General features: G+C 46.1%; 1 protein-coding gene across 3 annotated transcripts in view; it reads left to right on the forward strand.

Annotated features, from left to right (window-relative positions):
• The window catches only part of cdk19 (cyclin dependent kinase 19), a 243388-nt gene that overhangs the window by 115028 nt on the left and 103558 nt on the right, over window positions 1-24802 (forward strand). For all 3 annotated transcript variants that reach the window (XM_033022000.1, XM_033021999.1, XM_033021998.1), the window contains 2 exons: window positions 11278-11335; window positions 12719-12850. In XM_033022000.1, the coding sequence (XP_032877891.1) occupies window positions 11278-11335; window positions 12719-12850 (190 nt within the window). The remainder of the gene's footprint in view (window positions 1-11277; window positions 11336-12718; window positions 12851-24802) is intronic.

A 24802-nucleotide genomic window follows, 5' to 3' on the forward strand; every position in this document is an offset into this window, starting at 1 on the left:
GGAAACGCCACTCCAGTCCCGGTGGTAGGCCGCAAGGAAGGGGCGAAAATACGGCCCGGAGAAAACCTGCATCTCCGACCAGGTAGGGACTGAGAAAATTAGTTAGATAGCCTAGCAGGGATAACAGTGGAACTACAATGGCAGGTATTTCTGGGAATAATACAGAAGGTGCAGAATCAGTTCATTCCAAAGAGGAAGAAAGATTCCAAGGGGAGAAAGGGGCGACCGTGGCTGACAAGGGAAGTCAGGGACAGTATAAAAATAAAAGAGAAGAAGTACAACGTAGTAAAGATGTGCGGGAAGCAAGAGGATTGGGTAATGTTTAAAGAGCAACAGAAGATAACCAAAAAGACAATACGGGGAGAAAAGATGAGGTACGAAGGTAAGCTAGCCAAGAATATAAAGCAGGATAGTAAAAGCTTCTTTAGGTATGTGAAGAGGAAAAAATTAGTTAAGACCAAAGTTGGACCCTTGAAGACTGAAAAGGGTGAATTTATTGTGGGGAACAAGGAAATGAACAGGTACTTTGGATCCGTCTTCACTAAGGAAAACACAAACAATCTTCCTGATGTACTAGTGGCCAGAGGATGGTGTTGGGTAGACTGATGGGACTGAAGGCTGATAAATCCCCAGGGCCTGATGCTCTGCATCCTAGGGTACTTAAGGAAGTGGCTCAGGAAATCGTGGATGCATTGGTGATCATTTTCCAATGTTCTATAGACTCAGGATCAGTTCCTGTGGATTGGAGGGTAGCTAATGTTATCCCACTTTTCAAGAAAGGTGGGAGAGAGAAAACAGGGAATTATAGACCAGTTAGCCTGACATCGGTGGTGGGGAAGATGCTGGAGTCAATCATAAAAGATAAAATGTGGATAGCATTTGGATAGCAGTAACAGGATCGGTCAGCATGGATTTACAAAGGGGAAATCATGCTTGACTAATCTTCTGGAATTTTTTGAGGATGTAACTAGGAAAATGGACAAGGGAGAGCCAGTGGATGTAGTGTACCTGGACTTTCAGAAAGCATTTGATAAGGTCTCACATAGGAGATTAGTGGGCAAAATTAGGGCACATGGTATTGGGGGTAGAGTGCTGACATGGATAGAAAATTGGTTGGCAGACAGGAAACAAAGAGTAGGGATTAACGGGTCCCTTTCAGAATGGCAGGCAGTGATTAGTGGGTTAACGCAAGGCTCGGTGCTGGGACCGCAGCTATTTACAATACAGTATACATCAATGATTTAGATGAAGGGATTCAAAGTAATATTAGCAAATTTGCAGATGACACAAAGCTGGGTGGCAGTGTGAACTGTGAGGAGGATGCTATGAGAATGCAGGGTGACTTGGACAGGTTGGGTCAGTGGGCACATGCATGGCAGACGCAGTTTAATGTGGATAAATGTGAGGTTATCCACTTTTGTAGCAAAAACAGGAAGGCAGATTATTATCTAAATGGTGTCAAGTTGGAAAAAGGGGAGGTACAACGGGATCAGCGAGACCTGGGTGTCCTAGAACACCAGTTACTGAAAGTTGGCATGCAGGTACAGCAGGCAGCGAAGAAAGCAAATGGAATGTTGGCCTTCATAACAAGAGGAGTTGAGTATAGGAGCAAAGAGGTCCTTCTGCAGTTGTACAGGGCCTTAGTGAGACCACACCTGGAGTATTGTGTGCAGGTTTGGTCTCCTAATTTGAAGAAGGACATTCTTGCTATTCAGGGAGTGCAGCGTATGATTTCAAGGTTAATTCCCGGGATGGCGGGACTATCATATGCTGAGAGAATGGAGCGACTGGGCTTGTACACTCTGGAGTTTAGAAGGATGAGAGGGCATCTTATTGAAACATATAAGATTGTTAAGGGTTTGGACACGCTAGAGGCAGGAAACATGTTCCCGATGTTGGGGGAGTCCAGAACCAGGGGCCTATGTTTAAGGGGTAAGCCATTTAGGGGCCTATGTTTAAGGGGTAAGCCATTTAGAACGGAGATGAGGAAACACTTTTTCACACAGAGTTGTGAGTCTGTGCCTGCTCCTGCACCTATTGTCTATTCTTACCAAAGGTCAGAAAATGCACAAATAACCAAATGGATTTATCTGTGCTATATAACTCTTGGTCCTTTTGTCCTAGTGTCACCAGTCAGTTTTCGTAAATCTTAACAGGATAAATTCTCAGGAACTTTGACTCCGTCTACACTTCACGCTGCCTCCCAAAAACAGCCAACATAATCAGAGACTTCCCACCCCGGTCATTCCTTCTTCTCCCTGCTCCCGTCCGACAGAAGGTACAGATGTTTTGAACAGAGGGTGTACTCCAGCAGGAGTTGAGGAAACACAATCTGCTGCAGGTAATGATGGTCCAGTTTTATACGGCCATCATAGAGTCTGTCCTCACCTTATCTATCATGGTCTGGTTTGGCTCAGCCACCAAGCACGACATCCAGAGGCTGCAGCGAATTGTTGCGAGAGAGCTAGATAGGGCTCTTAAGGATAGCGGAGTCAGGGGAATTGGGGAGAAAGCAGGAACGGGGTACTGATTGGGGATGATCAGCCATGATCACATTGAATGGGTCGAATGGCCTACTCCTGCACCTATTGTCTATTGTCTATTGTCTAATCAGCTGAGTAGGTTGTTGGCTGCAACCTTCCCTCCATTGATGAACTGTACACTGCAAGGGCCAGGTAGCGAGCGGGCAAGGTCATCTCTGACCCCTCTCACCCTGCCTACAAACTCTTTGAATCACTTGCATGTATACTTATTTGGCTCATAATATTTATACAATTCAATTCAATTCAATTCAAGTGCGCACCACCAGACTCAGGAATAGCTTCTTCCCCTCTGTTATCAGGCTTCTGAACGGCCCTTCCATACTGTCCGATTCACCTCTACCCCATTGCGGACATTGGACTTTGTCTGTGGAACTGATGCGCTACAATGCTGAGAACTATATTCTGCACTCTGTATCTTCCCCTTTGCTCTACATATTGTCCTTGAGTTTGACTTGGTTGTAAAGTATATCGGACCTGTTTAGATAACATGCAAAACAAAGTTTTTCCCTGTAGCACGGTGTACGTGATGAAAAGAAACCTAAATCTAAACCTTGTTGGTTCAAGACTCCAACAGTTGGAGGAAAGTAGCCGTTCCTGAACCCTGGTGGTATGGAACTTCATGCCAAAAGTAACAGTGGGAAGGGGGCATGGCCAAGCCATTTATGCTTTCAACTATAAACGTTGTTGCCTCTATTCCTGGGAAGCATTTTGCTTCCATCTTTACTGTTGCTGCTATTGAACCACTCATTCATGTTATAAACATTGCATGGTTCAGTTTTGCTAGCCACCTCTTCAATGGATTTTTCACAAGCAGAAGCTGTAGTACTCTCCAACACAAATAACCCTTCCCATTCCCACACTGACCTTTCTGTCTTGGGCCTCCTCCACAGTTAGAGTGAGGCCAAACGCAAACTGGAGGAACGCCACCTCATGTTTCGCTTGGGCAGCTTACAACCCAGCGGTATGAATATTGATTTCTCTAACCTCAAGTAACCCTTGCTTTCCCTCTCTCCATCCCTCCCCCACACAAGTCGTTATACTAGCTTCAAAGTCGTCTTGTGGGAGTCCCATTGACTGTAACTCATTCGCACATACCCCACAGCTACCCCGAAGAAGGGTCTCGACCAGAAACGTCACCTATTCCTTCGCTCCATAGACCCCCTCCTTCGATTTTTGCAGCATCTGCAGTTCTTTCTTAAACACCGCAGCTAACAATGGCCTGTTTCCTTTATCATCTTTTTTTGCTTTTCTTTCATGAATGTGTTCTATATCTCTCTACATCACCGTCTATATCTCTCGTTTCATTTTCCTCTGACTCTCAGTCTGAAGAAGGGTCTCGACCCGAAACGTCACCTATTGGTTTTGTCCAGAGATGTTGCCTGACCTGTTGAGTTGCTCCAGGATTTTGTGTCTGTCTTCAGTTTAGACAATAGACAATAGACAATAGGTGCAGGAGTAGGTCATTTGGCCCTTCGAGCCAGCACCGCCATTCAATGTGATCATGGCTGATCATCCCCAATCAGTACCCCGTTCCTGCCTTCTCCCCATATCCCCTGACTCCACTATTTTTAAGAGCCCTATCTAGCTCTCTCTTGAAAGCATCCAGAGAACCTGCCTCCACCGCCCTGTGAGGCAGAGAATTCCACAGACTCACCACTCTCTGTGAGAAAAAGTGTTTCCTCGTCTCCGTTCTAAATGGCTTTCTCCTTATTCTTAAACTGTGGCCCCTGGTTCTGGACTCCCCCAACATCGGGAACATGTTTCCTGCCTCTAGTGTGTCCAAGCCCTTATCAATCTTATATGTTTCAATGAGATATCCTCTCATCCTTCTAAACTCCAGAGTGTACAAGCCCAGCCGCTCCATTCTCTCAGCATATGACAGTCCCGCCATCCCGGGAATTAACCTTGTAAACCTACGCTGCACTCCCTCAATAGCAAGAATGTCCTTCCTCAAATTAGGGGACCAAAACTGCACACAATACTCCAGGTGTGGTCTCACTAGGGCTCTGTACAACTGCAGAAGGACCTCTTTGCTCCTATATTCGATTCCTCTTGTTATAAAGGCCAACATGCCATTCGCTTTAAACCAGCATCTGCAGCTCCTTCCGACACTAACATTTTGAACTTATTGCTTTGGAGTAATGTTTCATATAGGAGTGAGTCATGGTAGTGAGAGGGTACAATAGAATGCTGCTGCTGGTCACTGTTTCAATTGTTCTATATTGTCATGTATGTACAGCACACGTGGTGAATCTGTGGAATACATTCTATTTCTATTTCTATTTCTATTTGATCTTCAGAACGTCAATGGGAGAAAACGAACCTTCTGGCTCTGTTTAGCGTGCAGACTGGTGAGAGATTTCTCAACAAAGAGAAAGCTGTGTTTTTGTCATCAGATCAGGAATATGATGATCAGTGGGGCTATCCTTCAGAATATCCAGACCATGCCCTGTGGGGCTGTACGAGGCCCATGAGACTGGCAAACTCGTCTGCAATTCAATCCAAATCAAATTGGATGATTTATTATTTCTTGGTACTTTGCCACATTTGAACTTTGATGGCTTTGAGATTGAGAAATGTTTGCTTATATTGCATTTTTTACACAGAGAGTGGTGAATCTGTGGAATTCTCTGTCACAGATGTGGCCCTTGTGGCTAAAGGGATCAGGGGGTATGGAGAGAAGGCAGGTACGGGATACTGAGTTGGATGATCAGTCATGATCATATTGAATGGCGGTGAAGGCTCGAAGGGCCGAATGGCCTACTCCTACATAGAAACATAGAAACATAGAAATTAGGTGCAGGAGTAGGCCATTCGGCCCTTCGAGCCCTCCTGCACCTATTTTCTATGTTTCTATGTCTCTCATTTTATCAGTCAGAGGGTTGTGAATCTGTGGAATTCATGGCCACACAAGGCTGTGGAGGCCGTCATTTTTATTTTTAAGGCAGAGATAGATAGATTCTTGATTAGTACGGGTGTCAGGGGTTATGGGGCGAAGGTTGGAGAATGGGGTTCGGAGGGAGGGAGAGATAGATCAGGCATGATCGGTGATCCCCCTGATGCGGGAGCTTGATCGCCCCGACAGCGGACGGTTCAGCTGCCCCGACCGCGGGAGAGGAAAGAAGGGAAGAAGATTGAACTTGTTTGCCTTCCATCACAGTTGCTTGTTATTGGTGTGTTTGTGTATCTATGTGTGTGTGTGTGTATGTGTGTGAATGTTTTTTTATGTGTATCTATTATATATATGTACTCTCTCTCTCTCATATATATATATAGTTTGCTTGTTTTTATGAGTATCCCCCTCTCCCTCTCCCTCTCCCTCTCCTTCTCCCTCCCCCCCTCTCCCTCTCTCTCCCTCTCTCTCTCCCCCCTCTCTCTCCCCCTCCCTCTCCCTCTCCCTCTCCTTCTCCCTCTCCCTCTCCCTCTCCCTCTCCTCTCCCTCTCCCTCTCCCTCTCCCTCTCCCTCTCTCTCCCTCTCCTCGTCCCTCTCCCTCTCCTTCTCCCTCCCCCCTCTCCCTCTCTCTCCCTCTCTCTCTCCCCCCTCCCCCTCCCTCTCCCTCTCCCTCTCCCTCGCCCCTTCAATCTCTCCCTCTCCCCCTTCCTCTCCCCCTCCCCCTCCCCCTCCCTCTCCCCCTCTCTCTCGATAAAAACAAGCAAACAATAATAGTGCAAAAAGACAAGGTGCTGGAGGAACTCAGCGGGTCTGGCAGCATCAGAGAGAATGGACAGATGACGTTTCTTCAGATCAGTCTGAAGCAGAGACCCAACCTAAAATGTCACCTGTCTATTCCCTCCCCAGATGCTGCCTGACCCGCTGAGTTCCTCCAACACTTTGTGTTTTGTTCAAGGTTTCAAAGCCTGTAGTTTGTTGTGTTGCCATTTGGGATATTTGGATATTTCTCTTACTTTGATTTACAGAAAATCAAGAGCAACAGTAAATTGGCCTTCAAATTTATTGTACTGATGTTTATATTATTTCACATATTAAATCTCAACAACTCTGTTAGTAACTTGACAAAGTCAACTCTTCCAAAATTTGCTGCAATGTTATCTTTATAGCATTTATGATTATGTGACAATTCACTACAGTGAAGTCAGGTGCTATTATGTGAGTTCATCAGGGCTTTATGCTGGTCATAGAAAAAAATCCACAATCTTGGTAAAAATGTAGTCAGTTGTTGTATTTGGTGGACCAGAGAGGGGAGCACGCAGGTCATTAAAATGGAGACACAAGGAACTGCAGATGCTGAAATCTTGAGCAAAATACTAAATACTGGAGGAACTCAGTCGGTCAGGCATCATCTGTGGAGGGAATGGACTCATTTTCAATGAGTCTGAAGATAAAGACATGAAAAGTTGCCTGTCCATTCTGAAGAAGGGTCTTGACCCGAAACATTACCTAGTCCTTCTCTCCAGTTGCCTGACCCGCTGAGTCACCCCAGCTTTTTGTGTCTATCTTCGGTGTAAACCAGCATCTGCAGTTCCTGCCTACATCTCTACCCACCTCCAATCCCCCTCTCCCCCCTCCAACCCCTCCTCCCCTAATCCAAACCACTTCTCCCCTCCTCCAACCCCCTCTCCCTTCCCCCCTACCTCCCTCCCTTTCCCCCCTCTCTTTCCCCACATCTCTACCCACTCCCCCTCCTCTCTCCCCACCTCCTCTCTCCCCTCTACTCTCTTCCCCCTCCCCCCTCTCTCTCCCCCTCTCTCTCTCTCCTCCCCCTCTCTCTCCCCTTCTCTCTCCCCCCCCTCTCTCCCCTCTCCCCTTCCCCTTCCATACCTCTCCACCTCCTCTCCCCCTCTCCCCTCCCTCCACCCCTGTCTCCCCCTACCCCCCTCATCCCCTCCGCCCCCCGCCCAACAGGGTCTAGTATTTTATAAAGATAGAAACAAAATGCTGGAGTAACTCAGTGGGTCAGACAGTATCTTTGGAGAAAAGGAATAGGTGACGTTTCGGGTCGAGACCCTTCTTCAGTATACAAGTATTCAAGTTCTTCAAGTATTATAAATACTAATTTGCAAATAACTTATTCAATGTATAAAAGAAAGCAAAAATTGCCAAAATTATATAAATGGGGAAATTTACTTAAAATTACTGTTAAGATATTTTTATTAGGATCTTCGAAGAAATTTATGTGGAAATTAAATGTAATTAAAAAAATAGAATGTTGTCCACACCCTGCACAATCACTATTTTTATAATTAGCATATAAATTCTCGTGGTTTAGTTTGTAAAGACGATTCTTATCTAACTTTCTTTAGTATAGAGCAGAAAGGGATGCTTGTTTAATAATCACAAGAAAATCTGTCCATAAGTCGTGGAACAAATTCTCTAAGGGCTACAACTTAACCAGTCACAAGGCCATGACCAGCTCGAACTGAGGCTATATTATCATTTGATTTATTTTCATGTGATCGATTTTTTTTTGTAATAAGACCCACAAAAGTTACTTTTGTGCATAATATTTAGCAAGAGGGTACCATAGCTCGAAGAAGGGTCTCGACCCAAAACGTCACCAATTCCTTCTCTCCAGAGATGTTGCCTGTCCCAATGAGTTACTCCAGCTGTTTGTGTCTATCTTCGTGGTAGTTTAGTTTAAACATAGAAACATAGAAACGTAGAAAATAGGTGCAGGAGGAGGCCATTCGGCCCTTCGAGCCAGCACCGCCATTCATTGTGTGTGTATCCTACACATACAAGGGACAATCTATTTTTCACACAGAGAGTGGTGAACCTCTGGAACTCTCTGCCACAGAAGGTAGTTGAGGCCAGTTCATTGGCTATATTTAAGAGGGAGTTAGATGTGGCCCTTGTGGCTAAAGGGATCAGGGGGTATGGAGAGAAGGCAGGTACGGGATATTGAGTTGGATGATCAGCCATGATCATATTGAATGGCGGTGCAGGCTCGAAGGGCCGAATGGCCTACTCCTGCACCTATTTTCTATGTATCTATGTATCTATGATCATGGCTGATCGTCCCCTATCAATAACCCGTGCCTGCCTTCTCCCCATATCCCTTGACTCCACTAGCCCCTAGAGCTCTATCTAACTCTCTCTTAAATCCATCCAGTGATTTGGTTTCAAGATGCAGCACAGAAACAGGCCCTTCGGCCCATCGAGTCCACGCCAACCAGTGATCCCTGTACGCTATCCTACACACACAAGGGACAAGCTACAATTTTACCAAATTAACCTGCAAACCAGTACGTCTTTGGAGGGAGGAAACCAGAGCATTTATCAAACTAATAAATGATCATTAGTTTGGCGCCCTCACCCGTGTGTACTCCGTGTCACCCTAGTTTTTCTCTCACTCTCCATCCCCCACAGACAGAGCAAGGATAGTTCCCCTAATCATTTTTGAAGTGATTTGAATGCTGAGGCTTTATAAGGCGCTGGTAAGGCCACATTTGGAATATTGTGAGCAATTTTGGGCACCATATCATAGAAACATAGAAACATAGAAAATATGTGCAGGAGGAGGCCATTCGGCCCTTCGAGCCATTCATTGTGATCATGGCTGATCGTCCCCAATCAATAACCCGTGCCTGCCTTCTCCCCATATCCCTTGATTCCACTAGCCCCTACAGCTCTATCCAGCTCTCTCTTAAATCCATCCAGTGATTTGGCCTCCTCTGCCCTCTGTGGCAGGGAATTCCACAAATTCACAACTCTCTGGGTGAAAAAGTTTTTCTCACCTCAGTCTTAAATGGCCTCCCCTTTATTCTAAGACTGTGGCCCCTGGTTCTGGACTCGCCCAACATTGGGAACATTTTTCCTGCATCTAGCTTGTCCAGTCCTTTTATAATTTTATATGTTTCTATAAGAAATCCCCTCATCCTTCTAAACTCCAATGAATGCAAGCCTAGTCTTTTCAATCTTTCCTCATGTGACAGTCCCGCCATCCCAGGGATCAATCTCGTGAACCTACGCTGCACTGCCTCAATCACAAGGATGTCCTTCCTCAAATTAGGAGACCAAAGCTGTACGCAATACTGCAGATGTGGTCTCACCAGAGACCTATTCAACTGCAGAAGAACCTCTCTACTCCTATACTGAAATCCTCTTGTTATGAAGGCCAATATTCCGTTAGCTTTCTTCACTGCCTGCTGTACCTGCACGCCAACTTTCAGTGACCGGTGTACAAGGACACCCAGGTCTCGCTGTACCTCCCCCTAACCTAACCCCATTGAGATAATAATCTGCCCCCTTGTTTTTGCCACCAAAGTGGATAACCTCACATTTATCTAAATTATACTGCATCTGCCACGCATCTGCCCACTCACTCAACCTGTCCAGGTCACCCTGCAACCTCCCAACATCCTCTTCACAGTTCACACTACCACCCAGCTTTGTGTCATCCGCAAACTTGTTAGTGTTGCTCCTAATTCCCTCTTCCAAGTCATTAATATATATGGTAAGCAGTTGTGGCCCCAACACCGAGCCTTGCGGCACTCCACTCGCCACTGCCTGCCATTCTGAAAAGGACCCGTTCACTCCTACTCTTTGCTTCCTGTCTGCCAACCAATTTTCAATCCACGTCAACACCCTACCCCCAATACCATGTGCTCTAATTTTAGTCACCAGTCTCCCGTGCGTGAGACCTTATCAAAGACTTTCTGAAAGTCTAGATACACTACATCCACTGGCTCCCTTCATCCATTTTACTCGTCATATCCTCAAAAAATTCCAGAAGATTAGTCAAGCATGATTTCCCCTTTCATAAATCCATGTTGACTTGGACTAATCCTTTTACTGCTATCCAAATGCCCCATTATTACCTCTTTAATAATTGACTCCAGCATCTTTCCCACCACCGAAGTCAGGCTAACTGGTCTGTAATTCCCCGTTTTCTCTCTCGCTCCTTTCTTGAAAAGTGGGATAACATTAGCTATCCTCCAATCCCCAGGAACTGATCCTGAATCTATTGAACATTGGAAAATGATCACCAATGCGTCCACTGCAGAATATAGTTCTCAGCATTGTAGTGCATTGGTTCCACAGACTAAGTCCAATGTCTGCAATGGGATAGCGGTGAAGATGCTGAAGTAACTCAGCAGGTCAGGCAGCATCTCTGGAGAAAAGGAATAGGTGATGTTTCGAGTCGGAAACCTTCTTTGGACTCTGTTCCTTTTCTCCAGAGATGCTGTCTGGCCCGCTGAGTTACTCCGGCATTTTTTTGTCTATCTTTGGTGTAAGCCAGCATCTGCAGTTCCTTCCTACACATGGGGTGGAGAGATGAATCGAACTTGGTACTTATTTCCCCATTGCAGTTTCACCCTCTCCTGACTGCTTGCCTTTTATGACTAATCAAGCCAAGTCAAGTTTATTCGTCACATACACATACGAGATGTGCAGTGAAATGAAAAGTGGCAATGCTCGCGGACTTTGTGCAAAAAGACAAACAAACAAACAACCAAACAAACTACAAACAGAAGCACATATTCTTTTAAATATTAAATATTGTGGGCGGAAGGAAAAAGGTTCAGTAAAGTTAGTCCCTGGTGCTGATGGGATGATTATGAGAGTGATCTAGAGTGGCAAAAACTTTTATTTGATGCAGTTAGTAACAACTTGGGGGAACGTAGGTGCAACATGCTTCACCTCTGCTGCATGCCAGCACTTGGTGTAAACCAGACCCATGTTACCTATATTATACCGGCCACCATTATATTTCAGTTTTTGTTGCAAATGACTCAACTGCTTTTAAATCTTTTTTTGTTTATTTCCTTACAGAAACCAGCAAATATCCTGGTAATGGGTGAAGGTGCGGAGCGGGGGTGTGTGAAAATAGGTAACTATTATTATTTCACACATGGCACAGTTTATATTCTCTGGTGTATAGTTTGAAGGATTTGGAGCTTTGGTTTTGGCAAGTGCTTGGCTATGAACGTCATGCCAGCTTTTCAATGAGCAGCACTAGAAATGCCTGGATTTTCTCCGATCCCTAGAGATAACCAGTTGATGCAATTTAAATTACAAACAAACCAGTGAAACCATGCAAACTTAAGGGCCTGTCCCACTTACGTGTCCTTGGCATGCACATTATGCGAACTCGTGGTGGCGTTGAGGCGTACGGGCATCGTGTGGCCGCGCGGGCCGATCCCACTGAGAAGCGCGGAGGGGTATGTAGTTGTGCGCGACATCGCGCGGGGCTCCAAAATTTTCGTAGTGAACAAAATCTTTGCGCACCAACAGCCTGTCGCGGAACTGACGGCCAAAGTGGGACAGACCCAAGACCCTGGCGCGACGCAACGTCTCACCTTCAACAGCAGCAGAAGCAGGCAAACGATCGCCGAACTCGGCCTGGGGCTCACGGCCGTTGTGGTCCGGATCCGCCCCACTTCTACTCCCAGAGTGGGGCCAAGAAAATTGAAGATAGACACAAAATGCAGGAGTAACTCAGCGAGAGAAGCAATGGGTGACGTTTCGGGTCAAGACCCTTCTTTTCAGACTGAAGAAGAGTCTCGACACGAAACGGCAGGTACTCGGGAAACGCTGTAAGCTCGTGAAGACTCGTGAAGATTTTTCAACATGTTATCTATCCAATGCTATATGTTGAAAAATGTCCACGAGAGCCCCAAGTACCTATGAGCGGCCATTACTGTAAATCTCCGAGTTCGAATCAGGGGAAACTCGGGAGAACTCTTGAATTAGCTCGTACAGTGGGGCAGCCCCTTAAGGACATATATTAACATCGCATTTGTGCCGTCTACATAAATATAATTACAGATATTTGTAATATCCACATTCCATTGTAGCATGAGGAAATGGGTGATCACTGCTTACATTTCAAAACCAAGAATAGTTTTGAAATGTGTTAAAATGATTGCGTCCTTCCCACGCACAATTAAAGCATGGAATAATCTCCACCAAACTATAGTTACCCAACCAGATGCAACTAAATTTAAAGTAGCATTTTCTTCCCAATAACCCTTTCTGGCTTAATCCCTCCCTTCACCACCTCCAGTTTAAATTCCAGTTGGAATATTTTGGAGGACCAAGAAACCAAGAACCAAGAACCAAGAACGTTCCTTTTCTTTTTACGCCATGTTGATATTATACAATGCATGGATGATTATTTGTATAAAAAGATAAAAAGATTGATGAAAAACCTATGGAATTAAGATTAGTTTTAGTTCAATAACCTTATCAAATGTGTATTTTTAATTTCTAGCTGACATGGGATTTGCCAGGTTGTTTAATTCTCCGCTGAAACCTTTGGCTGATTTGGATCCAGTGGTGGTGACGTTTTGGTACCGTGCGCCGGAGTTACTGCTGGGAGCCAGGCATTACACAAAAGCAATCGGTATGTTGCACACATTGCGATTCTGCACACAACACCATTCCATGAATGCTCGACCTAATGCTGAGAACATTCTATAGGGAAGAGCATGTGCAGACAGTATAGCCTATTGATCATTGATCGTATGGATGAATATCTCCAAGTATTCTATTTTCTTGTTCCATATCTGTCGATTGTCTTGGTAACGGTCATGGAGTGATACAGCAGGGAAACAGGCCCTTCGGCCCATCTTGCCCACGCTGACCAACTGTCCCACCTTACCCGCACTTGGCCCATAACCCTCTAAACCCATCCCAACGTACCTGTCCAAATGTCTCTTAAATGCTGTGATCGTCCCTGCCTCAACTACCTCCTCCAGCATCTCGTTCTATACACCTAACACCAGTTGTGTAAAAAAGTTACCCCTCAGGTTTCCATTACATCTTTCCCCCCTCACCTTAAATCTATGTCCTCTGGTTCTCGATTCCCCTACTCTACCAGATCTATTCCTCTCATGATTTTGTATACCTCTGTAAGATCACCCCTCATCCTCCTGCGCTCCAAGGAATAGAGACCCAGCCTGCTCAATCTCTCCCTATAGTTCACACCCTCTAGTCCTGGCAACATCCTCGTAAATCTCTCTGCTCACTTTCCAGCTTGACAACATCTTTCCTATAACATGGTGCCCAGAACTGAACACAATACACTAACTATGGTGTCACCAATGTCTTATACGAGGGTAACATGGCCTCCCAACTTCTGTAGCCTGACTGATTAGGCCATTATGCCTTAAGCCTTTTTGATCACCCTATGTACCTGTGATGCCACTTACAAGGAACTATGCACCTGCACTCCTAGATCCCTCTGCTCTGTATCACTGCCCAGAGTTCCCAATGTTGTGCGAGTCCTGGACTTCCCAATGTTCCCAATGTTGGGCGAGTCCAGAACCAGGGGCCACAGGTCATTTAAGACTGTGAGAAAAAACTTTTTCACCAGAGAGTTGTGAATTTATGGAATTCCCTGCCACAGAGGGCAGTGGAGGCCAAGGGATATGGGGAGAAGGCAGGCACGGGTTATTGATAGGGGACGATCAGCCATGATCACAATGAATGGGGGTGCTGGCTCGAAGGGCCGAATGGCCTCCTCCTGCACCTATTTTCTATGTATCTATGCATCTAGAGCCCCTGCCATTCACTGTATAGGTCCTGCCCTTCTTAGACGTCCCAAGATGTGACACCTCGCATTGCTTTGTATTAAATTCCATCAACCATTCCTCAGCCCAACCGATCAAGATCTTGCGACAATATTTGACAACTAACAATTGAAGGCAGTTGACGCAGGTACTATCACGACATTTAAAAGACATTTTGACTGGTACGTGAATAGCAAAGGTTTAGAAGGATATGGGCCAAACGCAGGCAGGATGGACTAGCGTAGCTGGGCATGTTGATCAGCATGGCCAAGTTGAGCCGAAGGGTCTGTTTCCATGCTCTATGACTTTATAACTGTGACCTTTAGTGCATGGAGTGGGAAAGGCAAATGAAAGATGAAAGGGAAAGGAAGATGAAAGGAAGAGCTTTATTCGTCACATGCACCAACGAAGGTGCAGTGAAATGAATTTGCCAGCAGCGAAACATTAAAAAAAGAACACACAAACACAATAGAATTTAACACAAACATCCACCACAGCATTCTTCACTGTGGTGAAAGGCAATAACATTCAGCCAGTCCTCCTCCTTTGTTCATCCGTGGTCAGGGCCATGAGCCCTCCGTAGTCGCCGCTACGGACAGCGCCATCTACAGGCCCTCTGGTCAGGATGATCTAAACTCCGACGTCGGGACCGTCGAACACAATCCGCGGCTTGGAGTGCCCGAATCGGCACTTTACTACTGGAGACCGCGGCTTTAGGATGTTATAGGCCGCAGGCCGGCGTTCGGAGCTCTTCTTCGGCGATCCCTGGCAAGGGATCCCAGACTCCGGATGATAAGTCCACGCCACGCCCGCGGCTATAAGCTCCGCAGACCACAGCCCCATGATGCCAAAGTCACCAGACCAGCGATCGGAGCACTCCTCTCTGGCGACCCCCGGCAAGGGATCGCCCACTCCGCGATGGAAAAGTCTACGCTGCGCCCACTGCTGAAGCTCTGGCCCGACTCCGGGAAAGGCCGCTCCAATCCAAGCTGTTAGGCCGCGAGGGAGGCTGCGAAGCGAGGTGGAAAAAGTCGCCTCCATCGAGGAAGTGACTAAAAGAACGGTTTCCCCCTTTTCCCTCCCACCACCACCCACACAAGACACACCGAGAGACACCAAAACAAACATTTGGACACACCAAACAAAAAAACAAAAGTCGAAATAACGAACAGGCTGCTGGCAGGGCAGCCGACTCGCAGCAAACCCAAAGTAAGGGTTTTCAGCAGGTGGTTTATAGGCTGCGATGCAACGCGATGATGGGAGAGGATACAGGTTCAGGGGCTGCATTCATAAGATATTTTACAAGTAGTTGCAAAGAGTGGATTTGCTGGGCTGTGGGGAAAGGGAAGGGAAATGGGGTTAGCTGAATTAGTCTTGCATAAGGCTGGAACGGGCTTGAAGGGGAAAATATCTTCATCCCGTACTTTAACTGGTCTTGAATCATATGAAGTCTATGTGTGCATGAATATCCTCTGGAAATGCCTTACATCTGTGAGGCATGTAACTCAACCGCATACTCCTTCCAAGTGTGAATATTGAATTAGCATCTATCAAGGTATTTAGAATAGAATACAGAACCCTACAGCACAAGAACAGGCCCTTCAGCCCACAATGTCCGTGCCGAACAGGATGCCAAGACTAACTCTTATCTACCTGTACATAACCCATATCCCTCCCTTCCCTGCATATCCATGTGCCTATCCAAAAGTCTTTGAAACGCTACTATCGTATCTGCCTCCACCACCAACCCCGGCAGCACGTTCTAGGCACCCACCACCACCTATGTGTAAAATAAAGATTGCCCTGCACATCGCCTTTAAACTTCGCCCCTTTCACCTTAAAGCTACGGCCTCTAGTATTTGATTTTTCCATCCTGGACAATTTGGCAAACCTGTCTTTATTTCTTCATCCAAGCCGTGAATAAATGTCGTGAAAAACCCGAGCTTCCAACAAATTCCTGAGAGCCGTCATTCATCATACCCTGGTAATTTGACTACATCCCAATCACCCGTGCCAATTCCTCAGCAAATCCAAGTCCAGGCAGTTTAATTTAGTTTTAGTTTGGAGGTACAGAGTGAAAACAGGCCCTTCGGTCCACCGAGTCCGTGCCGTTCTATTCTACGCACTGGGGACAATTTACAGGAGCCAAATACGTCTTTTTTTGGAATGTGGGAGGAAGCCGGAGCACCCGGAGGAAACCCACGCAGTCACAGGGAGAACGTGCAAACTCTGTACAGAAAGCATCCATAGTCAAAATGATACCCGGGTCTCTGGTGCTGTAAGGAGGCAACTCTACCGCTGCGCCACTGAGCTGTCACCTCCAGTTCTACAGAAATGTACCATAATTTTCACTGTCTACTAGACTAAGTGGGGGTCCCAGCTTCACACGGGAGGGCTGGTCCCCCAACGCAATATTCCGCCTCTCCACCAATTCCAATATTGCTGGCCAGTGGGGTGGGGGGTGCTTTCTGGAGCGCTAGCATGGTGTTGTGGGCCGAAGGGACTGGTTTCCAGAGGGCTAGTATGGATATTGTGGGCCAAATAGATTCTTGGGCTGGCAGCTCAGTCACTGAGACCACTCACTCACTCACTCACTCACTCACTCACTCACTCACTCACTCACTCACTCACTCACTCTCACACACACTCACTCACACACACAAACACACACACACATTCCCACACACACACACCCACTCACACACACACCCACTCACACAATCACACATACACACTCACACTCACATACACACTCACACTCACATACACACACACACATACACTCACAAACACACACACACACACACATACATAAACACATACACACACACACGCACACAGACACAGATACACGCACACACACACGCACATACATACATAAACACACACACACACACACACACATACATAAACACATGCACACACACACACACACACACACACACACACACACACACACACACACACACACATACATAAACACATACACACACACACACACTCACACACACACACACACACACGGGCGGCACGGCTACCGGCTGGAAGGCGCTCCGGTGAGGGCGGACCGGCTCCCGGCTGGAAGGTGCTCCCGTGGGGGCGGCCCGGTGCGGGGCTGAGACGTTGCCGTGTGGGCGGCCTGGTGCGGGGCGGAGACGGTGCTCCGGCGGCTGAGGCGGCGTTCTGGCGGCGGCGACCTGGATCCGGGGCTCAGCCGCGGGCCAGTGGATGACAATGTCGGGAGCTCGCAGGTCACAGGCTGGTGCCTGTTTTCCGGAGCACCCGTTGCAACAGCTGCGTCCGCTGGACTGGAGGGCGGCAGCTTCGACCACCCCCGGGCCACGGAGCTTGAACCGCGGGACTGACTTACCATCGCCCGGTGGGGTATCGCCTCGGCGCAGAGGGAGAAGAGGAGGGAAGAGACAGTAACTAAGACTTTTGCCTCCATCACAGTGAGGAGGTGTTTGGTGAACTCACTGTGGTGGATGTTAATTTGTGTTTATTGTGTTTTGTTATTATTACATGTATGGCTGCAGGCAACAGCATTTCGTTCAGACCGAAAGGTCTGAATGACAAATAAAGGATTCAATTCAATTCAATTCAATTCAATACACACACACACTCACACACACACAGACACAGATACACACTCACACACATACTCACATGCACGCAACACACACACACACACACACACACACACACACACACACACACACACACACACACACACAGACACACACACACACACACACACACAAATACACTCAGAAACACATACACACACACTCACTGACTCACCCACCATATATATGGCAGTAAACTTTCTTGAATACTCACACGGCTAAGCGCAGCCTCTCCACTTTGGGGCTTCTGCAGTCAGCGGGACTTCCGCAATCAGTGCGACCTCTGCACTCACCAGAAATTACGCAATCAGCGCGACCTGTCCGCTAAGCGGAAGTCACGAAATGAGCGGGACATTTGAACCAAACACAGTCGGACCTAATAAAGCATTGCAGTTTCAAGCGCAGGCAGGGCAGCGGGCCAAGCAACTCCTGGCATTGTCATTAAGGGCTAACAAATCATTTATTGCAAGTACATTGCAGACTCACAGTTCAGTTGATTCACAGCTTAGAATGAGAGTCGTGGCCTCTCCATCGTGATCTTGCAGAGTGACTGAGTCACGTCCAGACATCCGGGGTTTTATAGTCCTGCCCCCCACCACCCCCCCCCCCCGGAAGGGGCGTTACCTTAATCGCAGTGATTGACAGGCGAGAGGATCTCAAGGTTTTTTAAACACTCATAATGTTTTTATTTTACATCGAAGGGAAAAATCCTCGGGGCCTGTTCAGCGGAGGAGGACTGTGAGTAAGATGGCCAAAAAATCATAGCGATATATGGTAGCGTTTTTTTCTAAAATCAATATACAGCGCAGACAGGAAGTGGTCAAGATGAGACTTTTAATTATATAGATATCAAAATCCTGTAACTTGCTGTCTGATAGTACTATGGGAATACCGCTACCATATCAGCTGATGGCAGGGTTCAAAGGTGTTTCACCATAACTGAAGGAAATAAGGGCGATTTCCCTCAAGTCAAGTTTATTCGTCACATACACATACGAGATGTGCAGTGAAATGAAAAGTGGCAATGCTCGCGGACTTTGTGCAAAAAGACAAACAAACAAACAACCAAACAAACTACAAACAGAATGGAACAGAATCACATATTCTTTTACATATTAAATATAGTGGGCGGAAGGAAAAAGGTTCAGTAAAGTTAGTCCCTGGTGAGATAGGAGTTTACAGTCCGAATGGACTCTGGGAAGAGACTCCTTCTCAACCTCTCCGTTCTCACAGCATGGCAACGGAGGCGTTTGCCTGAATGTAGCAGCTGGAACAGTCCGTTGCAGGGTTGGAAGGGGTCTCCCATAAGTCTAATGGCTCAATTTTGTTCAATAAAACTCTTATGCATTGATGGAGAGTTCGAAAATGGTTGATAGGAATATATTGATGGTGAAAATTAAAATACTGATCAATGACCTCCCCTTCATTTGATTAATAATGTGGGATGAGCCAAATGCAGGCATGGACGTTGGGTCAAAGGGCCCGTTTCCATGTTGCATAGCTTGAGGACTCAAATACATAAATATTAAGGGATGACCTAAGATGAACAACAGTCTTTGTTTTTTAATAAAGATTCTGAATGTTCTTTACACTTTGGCTGATGGGTTTCAATGATATAACAGCAGTACATCAACAAGAATAGAGTGTTTTCTTCATGTTCTGTCCGGCATTTCAACTTCAACCATTTCCAAAAGTGGAATAAATAATAATTATAGACAATAGACAATCTTCTTAGGCCCCCTTCGGTCATGGCTGTCCATGGGTGTCTCCAGGGGGCTATTCCCTATATGGAGGACCCCTGTGCGTGACTTTGTTTAACGTGGGGAGACTGGTGCACAGACAGCCACCCCACGGTCCTTGACAGATCTGGGTCAGGATCCAGTGGCATGGAGTCCAAGACGACCGGAGACCCTTTTCTGCCGCAGCCTTCAGCCGCCTTCCCAGCCGTTGTAACGCTCCACTAAGGTCAGCCATCGTCCTCCGCCTGTTCCACCGTTGAGGTCTTGGTTGGATTGCTCTTTGTCAGAGACCTCCCCCTTGACCTTACCGCCATGGGTGGCCCTACCAGGAGCATAGCTCCAGACGGCATCGCTCTCAGGATCTCAGGTCCACACAAGCTTCTCCACCACGACAAGGTGACAATCCACAGAAAAGTAATAGACAATAGGTGCAGGAGTGGGCCATTCGGCCCTTCGAGCCAGCACCGCCATTCAAATGTGATCATGGCTGATCATCCACAATCAGTACCCCGTTCCTGCCTTCTCCCCATATCCCCTGACTCCGCTATCTTTAAGAACTCTATCTAACTCTCTCTTGAAAGCATCCAGAGAATTGGGCTCCACTGCCTTCTGAGGCAGAGAATTCTTTCAGTTGTTGGTAGAACATTGTGAGCATATGTACATAAAATGATGAGAGGCATAGATAGAGTAAACAGTTTAAATATTTTGTCCCTGGTTTGAAATATCAAATACTAGAGGGCATAGCTATAAAGTGAGAGGGGGAAAGTTTAAAGGAGGTGTGCGGGGCAAGTTTGTTTTACACAGGGTGCCTGGAACGTGCTGCTAGGGGTGGCGGTGGAGGCAGATATGACAGTGGTGATTAAGAGGCTTTTGGATAGGCACATGGATATGCAGGGAATGGAGGGATATGGGTTATGTACAGGTAGATAAGAGTTGGTCTTGGCATCCTGTTCTGCATGGACATTGTGGGCTGAAGGGCCTGTTCTTGTGCTGTACTGTTCTATGGTGTATTTATTTGAACCTGTCGGATACTCCAGTCCTGGAGATGCTGCCACGTACTCTTACTGTTCACGACCTCATTTGGTTATTCCATTATTGTTACTGTAATGGTGTTCTGTACTATTTGTATCAAATACAAACTCACAACATTCTGCCGTTTTCCACTATTTCTTGCATATCTCAGTTCAGGTCCGTTCAGTTCCGTTTAGTTTATAGTCACGTGTTCCAAGGTACAGTGAAAAGCTTTTGTGTGCTACCCAGTCAGCGGAAAGACAATACATGATTACAATCGAGCCATTCACAGTGTATAGATACATGATAAGGGAATAACCTTTAGTGCATGGTAAAGCCAGCAAAGTCCGATCAAGGTCACCAAAGAGGTAGATAGTAGTTCAGCACTGCTCTCTATCAACACTGTATGTATATTGTTTACTATGGGAGCTTCGAGTGAACGGGGAATTTCATAGCACCCTGGTATATATGACAAGGATTAATCTGAATCGGAATAAAAGCAGGTTTGTCTAATAACTGCGAAAAAATTAATACTAACATTTTGGAAAAAAACAGCAGCCCCCTCAATTAAAATGTGGATTACGGAAATGACTGAGAACTTGCACTTGGAAAAAATGAGACTTGTCTTCATTGACAAACCAGAATGTTTTGTTAGAATATGGTCTCCATTTATTGAATATTTGAAAAGGTAAATTGGTTTAACAGAATCAGGGTTGAAAGCTTAGTTTGGGATTGGATGAAGTTACACTCAACATAGAAACATAGACAATAGGTGCAGGAGTAGGCCATTCGGCCCTTCGAGCCTGCACCGCCATTCAATATGATCATGGCTGATCATCCAACTCAGTATCCTGTACCTGCCTTCTTTCCATACCCCCTGATCCCTTTAGCCACAAGGGCCACATCTAACTCCCTCTTAAATATAGCCAATGAACTGGCCTCAACTACCTTCTGTGGCAGAGAATTCCACAGATTCACCACTCTCTGTGTGAAAAATGTTTTTCTCATCTCGGTCCTAAAAGATTTCCCCCTTATCCTTAAACTGTGACCCCTTGCTCTGGACTTCCCCAACGTCGGGAACAATCTTCCTGCATCTAGCCTGTGCAACCCCTTAAGAATTTTGTAAGTTTCTATAAGATCCTCCCTCAATCTTCTAAATTGTACCCTACTCCAGCACCCCCCCCCCACCCCCCCCTCCAACTTCCAATTTGGATAATTGAAGTTCTTCATTATTAATAGTCTTACAGTTTTTGCAATCTCTGTCATTTTCCTGCAAATGCTCAACATCCTTCCGACCCGTTGGTAGTGTTATCTGTACAAATATAGATTCTGTCCATAGACATAAAATGCTGGAGTGACTCAGCGGGACAGACAGCATCTTTGAAGAAGGATCTCCACTTGAAACATCACCCATTTCTTCTCCCCAGAGATGCTGTCTGTCCCGCTGAGTTACTCCAGCTTTTTGTCAAGTCAAGTCACCTTTATTTCTATAGCACATTTAAAAAACAACTCTCGTTGGTCAAAGTGCTTTACATTGGTGGAGGTACTAACGTTATACAACATTGGTTCATAGACTAAGTACATACATAAATACACACATATAGCCCACCCTCACAGGATGTCAAGAAAGGCTTGAGAGTAAAGATGAGTTTTAAGTCTCGACTTAAAGGAGTCGATGGAGGGGGCAGTTCTGATGGGAAGAGGGATGCTGTTCCACAGTCTAGGAGCTGCAACCGCAAAGGCACGGTCGCCCCTGAGCTTATGCCTAGACCACGGGATGGCCAGTAACCCCAAGTCGGCCGATCTGAGGGACCTGGAGGTGGTGTGGTGGGTAAGCAGACTTTTGATGTAGGTGGGGGCAAGCCCGTTAAGGGCTTTGTAAACATAAAGAAGGATCTTGAAATTTATTCAGAACCGCACAGGGAGCCAGTGGAGAGAGGCCAGGATCGGGGTGATGTGGTCCCTTTTTCGGGTGCCTATCAGGAGTCTCGCTGCGGCGTTTTGGACCAGTTGCAGGCGGGACAGGGAAGATTGGCTGATGCCAGTGTAAAGGGAGTTGCAGTAATCGAGGCAGAGGAGACGAATGTGTGGATGATCTTTTCGAGGTCGCCAAACTGGAGGAATTGTTTTATTTTAGCTATTGTCCGAAGCTGGAAGATCTTTGTGTCTATCTTCGGTGTAAACCAGCATCTGCAGTTCCTTCCCACACCTTTTTTCCCCTCCACAGATGCTGCCTGATCCCTGAGTTCCACCAGCACTTTGCAGTCACTAAACCTCATCATGTATAAGATCGAACCACTGTTTTGAGTACATACATATTATATTTTATAAAGATAGACACAAAATGCTGGAGTAACTCAGTGAGTCAGACAGTATCTTTGGACAAAAGGAATAGGTGACGTTTCGGGCTGAGACCCTTCTTCAGTATACAAGTATTCAAGTTCTTCAAGTATTATAAATACTAATTTGCAAATAACTTATTCAATGTATAAAAGAAAGCAAAAATTGCCCAAATTATATAAATGGGAAAATTTACTTAAAATTACTGTTAAAATATTTACAATACAATACAATATTTATTGTCATTTGAACCTCAGGGAGGCTCAAATGAAACTCTGTTTCTATAGCCATACAAACAAAAAACATTCCCACGGGTCTCCCGTGCAGTGAAGAGATTTTTTAAAGTTTCCCCCTCCCCTCCCCCCCCCCTCCCCTCCCGCCCCCCACATAAACACAGTTAAAAACAGTATAATAAAACACAACAACTACATTTTACTAGACAAAAAAATAACAAAGACAGGCAGGCTGCCAGGGCCGCTGCAACAGTGAGTCGCGCCGCCAACCGGAACCAATTAAATTTTTGATATGATCTTCGAAGAAATGGCATAATAAATTTATGTGGAAAATGTAATAAAAAAAATAGAATGTTATCCACACCCTGCACAATAAACAAAGACCGCTTCCTCCACAGACTCTGTACATTGTCATTTCCGCAAATCTCTCCAATGCTGCATTATTCTCCTCAGTTTATGCTGCCACTGCCCCTTCTGTCTCTGTTATCTTGCTTGAACACTTTGTATCTAACAATAAATTATATCCCTGCCTAATTTTAACCATTCTTTGCAATTGCCACAACAACATAACATTGTAATCCCATTTGTTGACGTGCGGCTGCAGTTCACCAACCATGCCGAGTGTGTTTGTTGGATTTGCGTGGCTGCACTGTAATAGCCTTGTTCCACTGAACGAGTTCATTCAAGAGTTCTCCCGAGTTTGCCCTGATTCGAACTCGGAGATTTACGGTAAAGGCCGCTCGTAGGTGCTCGGGGCTCTCCTGGACATTTTTCAACATGTTGAAAAATCTTCATGAGTCTTCCCGAGCTTACCGCGTTTCGCGAGTACCTGCCGTTAGCGTTACGTGCCGCTAAGAGACGTCCCCGAGCTCCGACGTACCTGCTACGTACATGCTAGAGTGCAGAGAAGGTTCACCAGACTGATTCCTGGGATGGCAGGACTTTCATATGAAGAAAGACTGGATAGACTCGGCTTGTACTCGCTAGAATTTAGAAGATTGAGGGGGGATCTTATAGAAACTTACAAAATTCTTAAGGGGTTGGACAGGCTAGATGCAGGAAGATTATTCCCGATGTTGGGGAAGTCCAGAACTAGGGGTCACAGTTTAAGGATAAGAGGGAAGTCTTTTAGGACCGAGATGAGAAAATCATTTTTTACACAGAGAGTGGTGAATCTGTGGAATTCTCTGCCACAGAAGGTAGTTGAGGCCAGTTCATTGGCTATATTTAAGAGGGAGTTAGATGTGGCCCTTGTGGCTAAAGGGATCAGGGGGTATGGAGAGAAGGCAGGGATGGGATACTGAGTTGGATGATCAGCCATGATCATATCGAATGGCGGTGCAGGCTCGAAGGGCCGAATGGCCTACTCCTGCACCTATTGTCTATGTTTCTATTCTACGTGCTTCCATGAGTTTGATTTTTTTTAAACTTGGGAGAGCTCTTGAATGAACTCGTACAGTGGGACAGGGCTGTAAGTGTGTCTAGCTCTATTTGTGCATTTGATTCCGTCCAAAGGCTTCAGAGAGGGTGCAGAAGAGGTTTACCAGAAGGATCTGCAGATGCTGGTTTAAACTGAAGATAAGCACTACAAGCTGGAGTAACTCAGCGGGTCAGACAGCATCTCATTCCTGTCTGACTCGCTGAGTTACTCCAGCTTTTTGTGTTTTGAACGCTGCCTAGATTAGAGGGGTTCAGCTACAGGGAGAGGTTGAATCGATTTGGATGCTTTCTCTGGAACATCAGAGGTTGAGAGGAGACGATGGAAATATATAAAATTATGAGAGGCATCGATGGGGTAGACAGTCAGAACCTTTTCCCAAATTGGAAACGTCCAA

Source organism: Amblyraja radiata, chromosome 5, assembly GCF_010909765.2.
Source record: "Amblyraja radiata isolate CabotCenter1 chromosome 5, sAmbRad1.1.pri, whole genome shotgun sequence".
NCBI lineage: Eukaryota > Metazoa > Chordata > Chondrichthyes > Rajiformes > Rajidae > Amblyraja > Amblyraja radiata.